Genomic DNA, 10000 nt, shown 5'->3' with positions numbered 1-10000 from the left:
ACCCTCACACACACATTTAAATCCCCTCACACACACTCACATACCCTCACAAACACTCACATACCCTCACATACACACACTTACACTCACACCCACTTACACCCACTCACATACACACTCACATACCCTCACACACACACACACACTCACATACCCTCACACACACACTCACATACCCTCACACCCACTCACATACCCTCATACAATCTCTCTCTCTCTCTCTCTCTCTCTCTCTCTCTCTCTCTCTCTCATGTTGATCCCAGCATACAGACCACTCAGCAGGCGTTCAAGACCAGTTCGGAAGCAAGTGAGAACCTGGCCAGCAGGATCCATGTCTGCCCTCCAGGACTGTTTTGAATGCACTGACTGGGACATGTTCAGGGAAGCTGCAACCAACGGCGATTTCATCAACTTGGAGAAATACGCGTCAACAGTGACCAGCTACATCGGCAAGTGCATTGATGACGTGACTATCTCCAAGACAGTCACTACACGCTCCAACCAGAAGCCGTGGATGACCGCCAAGGTGCGTGCGCTGCTAAAAACAAGAGACTCTGCCTTCAGAGCAGGGGACAGGGCGGCCTTGAAAACAGCAAGGGCCAAACTGTCTCGTGCCATCAGAGAGGCGAAGCGCGCACACGCCAAGAGAATCCACGGCCACTTCCAGGACAGTGGAGACACCCGGCGCATGTGGCAGGGCATCCAGACGATCACGAATTACAAGACCACAATACCTGCTTGTGACCGTGACGCCTCCCTCCCAGATGCGCTGAACGACTTCTACGCCCGGTTCGAGGTGCAGAACAACATGGTGGCGAGGAAGACCATCCCTCCTCCCAGTGACCAGGTGCTCTGTCTAACCACAGCTGAAGTGAGGAAAACTCTATGCAGAGTTAACCCACGGAAGTCTGCTGGACCAGACAACATTCCTGGCAGAGTGCTTAGGGAATGTGCACAACAGCTAGCAGATGTCCTCACTGACATCTTCAACATCTCCCTGAGCAGCGCCACTGTTCCTATGTGCCTCAAGACGACGACCATCATTCCTGTGCCGAAAAAGTCTTCTGTCTCCTGCCTCAATGACTATCGTCCCGTTGCACTCACACCCATCATGATGAAGTGCTTCGAGAGGCTCGTCATGAGGCACATAAAGACACAGCTTCCACCCGCACTGGACCCCATGCAGTTCGCATATCGTCCAAACCGCTCCACGGACGATGCTATTTCCACAACCCTCCATCTGGCCCTCACCCATCTGGATAACAAGGACTCTTATGTAAGGATGCTGTTTATAGACTTCAGTTCAGCATTCAACACAATCATTCCTCAGCACCTGATCGAGAAGCTGAGCCTACTGGGCCTGAACACCTCCCTCTGCAACTGGATCCTGGACTTCCTGACTGGAAGACCTCAGTCAGTCCGGATCGGAAACAGCATCTTCAGCACCACCACACTGAGCACTGGGGCCCCCCAGGACTGTGTGCTCAGTCCACTGCTGTTCACTCTGCTGACTCTCGACTGTGCACCAATGCACAGCTCGAATCACATCATCAAGTTTGCCGATGACACGACCGTGGTGGGTCTAATCAGCAAGAACGACGAGTCAGCATACAGAGAGGAGGTGCAACGGTTAACAGCCTGGTGTGGAGCCAACAACCTGTCTCTAAACGTTGACAAAACTAAAGAGATGGTTGTTGACTTCAGGAGAACACAGAGTGACCATTCTCCACTGATCATCGCTGGATCCTCAGTGGAGATCATCAAGAGCACCAAATTCCTTGGTGTTCATCTGGCGGACAAGCTCACCTGATCACTTAACACCAGCTCCATCACCAAGAAAGCCCAGCAGCGTCTCTACTTCCTGAGAAGGCTGAGGAAAGCTCATCTCCCTCCCCCCATCCTGTCCATGTTCTACAGAGGGACCATTGAGAGCATCCTGAGCAGCTGCATCACTGCCTGGTTTGGGAACTGCACCGTCTCGGACCGCAAGACCCTACAAAGGATAGTGAGGACAGCTGAGAAGATTATCGGAATCTCTCTCCCCTCTATCATGGACATTTACACTACACGCTGCATCCGCAAAGCACACAGCATTGTGGACGATCACACACACCCGTCACACACACTTTTCACACTTCTACCATCAGGGAAACGGTTCCGAAGCATTCGGGCCGCCACATCCAGACTGTGCAACAGTTTTTTTCCCGCAAGCCATCAGGCTCCTCAACAAAGAACTGAACTGAACTCTCTCTCACACACACACACACACACACACACACACACACACACACACACACAACTGTGTTACTGATCCGCACAAACCGGACTCAACACCCATCATACACTTCGTTCACCCAGGTTTTCAATACCAATCACATTTTTCACGATCGCAAAATGTTTACATGCCGTCTGTTGCTGATTCCGGGACTTGTTATTTTGCACAATATTCTGTCCAAATCCTTTGGTTACTGTTCACTTTATTTTTGATTGCTGCTACTGCTGAATTGCACAAATTCTGTTTACATTTTTCTGTTTACACTGCACCTTATTCTGTTACGACAGGTTTTACTGGCGGAGCTATTTCTATTTTTATTTTAATATTTTGTGTATTGTGTATTGTCCTGCACTGTCCTGTGTTGTCTTGCACTGTCTTGTGTTGTCTTTTGCACTGTTTGCACCAGCTGCACACATGCACTTTATGTGGTGAGGATCTTAGTTCTCGGCCCTGTGTTCTTCTGTCCTGTACTGTTTGTTTTATGTTGTTCTATGTAGCACCTGGGTTCAGGAGGAACGTTGTTTCATTTCACTGTGTACTGCATCAGCTATATATGGTTGAAATGACAATAAAAGCTTCTTGAATTGACTTGGTTTCTCAGTGTGACATCAGCCAATTAAAGAGACAAATGTCAGATCTCATCTCATCTCTCTCTCTCTCTCTCTCTCTCTCTCTCTTTTTCCACTTGAAACTTCTCCATGAATTTAAAAGTAGTTCTCCTGGAAGCCTGTGGCGAGAGCTGCGCGCACACGCGCGTGTGTGTGTGTGTGTGTGTGAACACAGAATCCTGAACACGTGTATTACTGCAGAAGTCACGACATCTCATTCAAGGATTCTGCCAGAAAAGAGCTCTTTGAAGACTCACAAAGGGTTCTTCAAAAGTTACTTGGATAATTAAGGGTATTTCTGGGATCTTTACAGGTTCCTTATGTTGGCTTCCAGAAGGTTTCTTTAATGGATTGTGGGTTAATGAAGGGTTAATGGTTTAGAAGAAAAGTAAACTTGAAGATGTTTTGGAATAATGAATGCTTCTTAAAGCTCCAAAAATGTTTTTTTTTTTTTTTTTTTTTTTTATTTCCTTAAAAGCTTCTTTAAGGATTTAGTGAATAATGGAGGGGTCAAAAAGGTTCTACTTGATTTCTACTTCCAGAAATGTAAAGACCTGATGGTTTGATGTATGATTGAATGTATTTGGTGCAAATGGTTGAAAGATCTTTGTAATTTGTCCATCCTGGTTCTTGTTCTTCTGCTCTAACATACAGAAGTCCTAATGCACTTGCTAATTAGCTGCTGAGGAGAAAACGAGAGGAAATTAGAGCGTGGAGAAGATGACAGCGTGTCAGAATTCCCAAGGACTGTGTGAGAGAGATTAAAAATAAATTCTGCTGGAATAAAATCAGCTGAGTCTCGTGTCCCACTTCCAGAAAGTTAAGTCACATACACAGAAAAAAAAGCAAACGGAATTCAGGAAAAGCTCAGGAGAAACTTGGAGAAGTACAGAACTCCAGCATCAGGCGTAACTTTAAGATTGTGCCACTAGGGGGGAAGCTATCTTAAATTAGCGGGCTAGCTCAATTAGGGCACTAGCTAGCGGGCTAGTGAGAGATCTCATGGACATGTGCCAGAAATGACCTCAAAAAATTAAAGAACATCTATGAATCATTTACAAACATAAATGGGTAAAGAGATTTGCCTAAAGGATTCACGTAAAAGTTCCTTGTGAGGATTGTGTTTAAGCTTCTAAAGAAGGTTCTCTAAAGGGTTCTTTAAGGGCTCACTGTGTAATCAAGGACTCTTAACTGCCCAAACAATGAGTTCTTTAATGGTTCACTGGGTTAGTGTTAGAAATCAATGCTTCTCCAAGGTTCTTTAAGATTTCAGCAAATACGTTTCCAGAAAAGGTTCTTCATTTGTTCAGTGGATACCTGAGGCTTCTATAAGTTATTAGTTTCCAAAAAAAAAGGTTCTTAATAGACTCATTTGCTAATCAAGAGTAATTGGTTTCCAAAAGGTTCTTCATGGGTTCAATGGATAAATAAAGGTTCTAAGCTAGAAAATGTTTCCTCAAAGATCATATAAAGTGTCATTGAGATTTAACTTCAGCATTCACTCAGTAACTGACGTCCAAATGTTCTGTAAATCACAGATTCTAAAAAAAGATTCTAATTGGATTCTACTTCCGTGACTTCTAGATAACAGACAGAATTAGAAGTGCAGAGGATCCGAATCCGACACCATCATTCAACACGTCACCGATTACAGCACTTTCACGTCACCACGGCGTGTTTAACAGGTCTGAGATCAGATTCATACTGAAGAGCAAGAAAGAAGTGACAGTACTGAGGGGTGTAGACGTTCATTACAGTAGCTACTGCTTTCAAACCAGGTTCTGTCTGAAAATACTCTGTGTGTGTGTGTGTGTGTGTGTGTGTGTGTGTGTGTGTGTCTGAGAGAGAGAGAGACAGTGAATATAATTGGGTTTAATTCACTCATGTGTCCCGCCTGCCTGCACTCGTTAGGACGTTTAACGTCCAATTAAATCTGCACACGATCTGATTTATTTATTTATTTATTTGCAGGAATGATGAAACTGGAAGGAAAAGTTTTATTTTTTTAGGGTGTTTTGTATGAAGTTTTCTATTATTTGTAAAAATTCACCTGTTTCTATTAAAAGGGCCGAGCAATGAGAACCTTTCCTGTCTCTCTGAGTCATCTCTTTATTTTAGAGAGAGAGATATATATATATATATCAGGGGTGTCACGGTACACGTATTCATACCCTAATTATTCTATTCTTTTTTATGAAATATCATAAAACATTATCTTATATATTATTTAACCCGCCAGTAGCAGCAATTTAGTATCAAGATGTCTAAAAATGTAAATTGTTTAAATGTTAATAATAATAAACTGCATTAATAAAAAGAAAATGCAATTTTATATATATAATTTGTGAGATATATATTATATATATATTATATATATATATATATATATATATATATATATATATATATATATATATATATATATATATATATATATACACAAAAGTAAGTGCACCCCATCACATTTAAGTGACAATGTAAGTATCTTCTGAATTCTGAAGGCTACAGTCAGGTACTGATGTAAGTGTTTAATAGGGTTGGAGCTCTATAGCAGGAGATCTTCCACCAAATCCAACCCATAGAAAGCAGATCTTCATGCTGGAACATGTTTGGGTCTCTAAGTTCATGTAAAAGGAAAAAAACGCCTACACAATTGTGTGTGGTTTGGTTTGTGTTACCGTTCAGGGAGGAAGAACATACGGATGGAAAAGGATTTTGTAGATCATAAAGAAAATGCAGGATTTCAAAACGATACAAAACTACATACACAGAAAAGGTCAAGACGGTGTCAAAATCAAACAAAGCAAACTTCTGATTTCTATACACAACGACAAAAAACAAAACAAAAAAACTCTGGACATCTACAGTTTAATAAACTATATATATATATATATATATATATATATATATAAAAAAAGGAGAAATACATAAAAAAAAATTTTGCTAACCAAATAAATAAATGTGATTACTGAGTAAATGTCCATCTGCTTCATACCCGAGCAGCCGGGGTTTTCTCTAGAGTCCCGACTCACGCTGCAATTCCAAAACGCTTTTCCACACACTGACAGCATGGAGGGACGAGACGAGGCAAGATCAGCAAAAACAACGGCTCGTATCTGCGTGCATGCGTGCGTGCGTGCGTGCGTGCGTGCACGTGTGTGTGTGTTCTGCAAACCTCGTGTGGTGGGCAGCATGTCTGAGAGACCCTGCCATGCCGTCACCATTTCGGGGTTGCGCTGGTCCGCAAAGTTCTTCCAGATCCGTAACGCCCCGTCATCTGTGGTGTGACACGGAGACAGTGAACTGTTACTGACCGGTCAAACGAGGCATTCGCAATTAATTAATCAAGAGTTAATTACTATTCAATGCATAACAATAACATACAAACTATAAAAGTCTATAAACAATTATTTTAAATACATAATAATAAATGTGAAAAATTAAATATATGATTAGCGCCAATTATTAATTGTTAAATAAATTATTCAATTTTAATCATTATAAAAAACTGCTAATTGTGAGAAAATTGTTGAAGGAAAAAAAAAAAAAAGTGGCGTGAAGTGGAGACTGGAAACTAATACTGAGAGCTCAATGAGCCATTCAGAATAAATCAGTTAATTAATGAGGTATTAATTACTAATTAATGAATAAGAAAATTTATATACAATAAAGTTATATAAAAGTACAAATGTGTCATTAAGTATATAATAAATTGAAAAAGTAATTATAAATAGTTTATGATTATTGGTATGATTGACAGCTGGACTGACCCGTGGCGGTGAGAAGGAGGGAGCAGTCGTGTCCGTTCAGGTACTCCATCGCTGTGATGCGAGTGTATCTGGGATTCCCGTTATAGAAGTAATCCAACCTCTCTCCTTTCTCCCAGTCCCAAAAACTACACACACACACACACACACACACACACACACACACACACACACACACACACACACACACACACACACACACACACACAAACACACAAACACACGTCAGCATAAACTGGACTGAAATCTGATGAAGCAGTGCTGAATGAAGAATGAAGGTGTACCAGATGGAGTCTTTGTCGGCGACGGCGATGCAGGGGTTAAACGGGTGGAACTTCACCACTGAGGGCACTCCAGGGTTCCTGTTAATGAAAATCTGATCGTCCAATCGGGTAATTCCTAGAAAAAGGGGGAGGAGCGAAGAGGACTATCGATCAATGTGTAGGTTGTCAACAGGTGTAGAATAATACAAGTAATGCATAATACAAGTGTGACTTTGTGACAATATTCTCTCTCTCTCTCTCTCCCTCCTCAACAGTCTGTCTCTCAGTATCCCTCAATCTGCCTGTCTCTCTTTTCTCTATATTTGTCTCTCTCTTTCTACATCAACCCGCTTTTCTCTCTCAGTCACTCCATCTCTTCAAAACTGTCTCTCTCGCTTTGTCTTTCAGTCTCTCTCTCTCCATATCATTCAGTTTCTCAGTATCCCCCAACCTGCCTGTCTCTTAAAAAGTGTCTCTCAGTCTCTCTCTCTCTCTCTCTCTCTCTCTCTCTATACAGTATATTTATCTGTTCTCTAGCTGACTGTCTCTCTCTCTGTGTCTCTCTTTATGTCTATCTCTCAGGATGTTTCTCTAAATCGGTCTCTCTCTCTCTCTCCCTCTCTCATTATACGAGTATTCAGTCTCTCTCTCTCTCTCTCTCTCTCTCTCTCTCTCTCGCTCTCTCGCTCTCTCGCTCTCTCTCGCTCTCTCTCGCTCTCTCTCGCTCTGTAAATCAGGTCATTTCCGTCCATGTTTTCAGAGAGTGAGGGATGAAACAGATAAAGTCTGTGATGAAGGGAAAAGACGTGTGTGTGAAATGGAAGCCTCTGCTCTGACGTTACTGTTTGTGTGTGTGTGTGTGTGTGTGTGTGTGTGTGTGTGTGTGTGTGTGTGTGTGTGTGTGTGTGTGTGTGTGTGTGTGTGTGTGTGTGTGATAGTTAGACATTCTGTTTGAAACTGTGCTGACTTCAGAAGGGAAACCTGACAGCTTAAAGCCTTTGAAGCTTATGACTTACTAACACACACACACACACACACACACACACACACACACAAATGCAAGCACACACACATTTTTCTCCTTGTGTGGTTAACAGTGTGTATTGCGTAACTTTGTGTGCATAATATTGTGCAGTGTTGTGAAATTGTGTAGTTGTGTTCCACACTCTGTAACATGTGTAGTTGTGTAGCACTCTGTAACGTGTGTATATCTCTGTGTGACATGTATTTAGTGCAGTGTTGTGGACCTCTATGTGTGTGATGGGTGCAGTGTGGGTGAAGAGTGTGTACCCTTCTGTGTGAAACTTTCTGTATGTGATGCATGAACCTCTAAATGTGTGGGGTGTGTGCTGCTGTGCAACTTTGTGTTATGTGTAACTCTTTTTGATGTGTGTGTGTGTGATTGTAATTGGTTAACTCTGTGTAGTGTATGAGTGTATAGTTGTGTAACTCTATGTGGTGTGTGTGTGTGTAACTCTTTGGTGTGTAGTTGTGGTATTCTCTGTGGTGTGTGTGTGTAGTTGTGGTATTCTGTGTGGTGTGTGTGTGTGTAGTTGTGTATCTGTGTGGTGTGTGTGTGTGTAGTTGTGTATCTGTGTGGTGTGTGTGTGTAGTTGTGTATCTGTGTGGTGTGTGTGTAATTGTGTACCTGTGTGGTGTGTGCAGTTGTGTTACTTTGTGTGGTGTGTGTGTAGTTGTGTAACAATGCGGTATGTATAACTCTATAGTGTGTGTAGTTGTGTAATTCTCTGTGGTGTGTGTGTATTTGTGTAACTCTGTGTGGTGTGTATGTAGTTGTGTACCTGTGTGGTGTGTGTGTAGTTGTGTAACTCTGTGTGGTGTGTGTGTAGTTGTGTAACCTTTTGTGTTGTGTGTGTACCTCTCTTTGTGATACGCTGGCTCTGGCGGCGCACTCCAGCGTTCCTCAGGAACCTCCACTCTCTCTCCTTCCTCACCTGACTCTCCACATCGTGCTCCTCCGGGATCTGGGTGGAGCAACAATTACGATGTAATAAAGTGACATTTATTTGATTGGCTATGGAGTTTTTTGGTCACGCCCACAAAAGACAACAGTAACATTATACTTTTATCAAATTTTCTCTCTGATTGTCTTTTCTTGTAAGAAAGAGCCAAAAAAAAAAGCCAACTCTTAGTAAACACACACACACACACAAACATACACACACACGCGCACACACACACCCACACACATACGCACACACGCACACAAGAATACGTAACATAAAAGGATTGCATTTGGCAGCTTCACTCAAGCAAAAGCAATTACGATGTTTACTCTCTGACACACACACACACACACACACACACACACACACACACACACACACAGCAGCTGCAGTATAACCTGTGAGATTGAGTTTTGCAAAGGAAGACGGGCCGAGAGTTTTTTTTTTTTTGGCTCGGCTGAAAAGTAGGAAGGTGAAAATGGATCCAAAATTGAGGAAAGTGAAGTTGCCATAGCAACAGCAGAAAAATGGTCATGTGACTCGAAAGGAATATCCAAGAAATACAATACTAAGCTAACATGCTTCACATCATGATGTCTCTCTATAAACCATTTTATTCCTGGGACCCGCAATGTTTCCAAGGACTCCCTGTATTCCCAGAGCCCACTTTGTTTCAGACTACTTTTGTCCCCAGGACTCACTAGAAACCCAGAATCCCTATAGCTCCGGGACCACCTATAAGCCCAAAACTGCTGTGATTCTCTGTATTCCCAGGATTCCCTATTGACCAGAACCCTCAGTGACTCCCTATGGTCCCAGAAATCACAATAATCCCAGGATTTCCTTTAGACCAAGAACTCTCTAAGGACCAAAATTCCCAGTGTTTTCAGGACTCTCTTTGTTCCCAAAACGCCCTCGTTTCCCCAAACTCCCTTTTTTCTGAGGACTCGCCCTGTTTTCACACTGAAAATGTTGAAATAAAACAACCCTCAATCTTCCCAGGGACCTTCAACATCCCCTTAATTTCCCAAGGCTTTTTACAACAAATGCTGTTATTTTCACTTGTAACAAATTTGTAATAAATATGTAAATTAGCTTCGCACAAGAAAAGTGAATACGG

The 10000-nt window shown here is 42.4% G+C and overlaps 1 protein-coding gene across 7 annotated transcripts in view; it reads right to left on the bottom strand.

The window, feature by feature from the left end:
- The window catches only part of rptor (regulatory associated protein of MTOR, complex 1), a 66804-nt gene that overhangs the window by 8709 nt on the left and 48095 nt on the right, over positions 1-10000 (bottom strand). For all 7 annotated transcript variants that reach the window (XM_083524978.1, XM_083524980.1, XM_083524982.1 and 4 more), the window contains exons 26-29: positions 8793-8898; positions 6935-7049; positions 6654-6778; positions 6059-6160 (exon numbers count right to left, since the gene is read on the bottom strand). In XM_083524978.1, the coding sequence (XP_083381104.1) occupies positions 6059-6160; positions 6654-6778; positions 6935-7049; positions 8793-8898 (448 nt within the window). The remainder of the gene's footprint in view (positions 1-6058; positions 6161-6653; positions 6779-6934; positions 7050-8792; positions 8899-10000) is intronic.

Source organism: Silurus aristotelis (assembly GCF_946808225.1).
Source record: "Silurus aristotelis genome assembly, chromosome: 2".
Classification (NCBI taxonomy): domain Eukaryota; kingdom Metazoa; phylum Chordata; class Actinopteri; order Siluriformes; family Siluridae; genus Silurus; species Silurus aristotelis.
The sequence above is the reverse complement of the archived record's forward strand: the minus strand, read 5'-3'. Positions and strand labels throughout refer to the sequence as shown.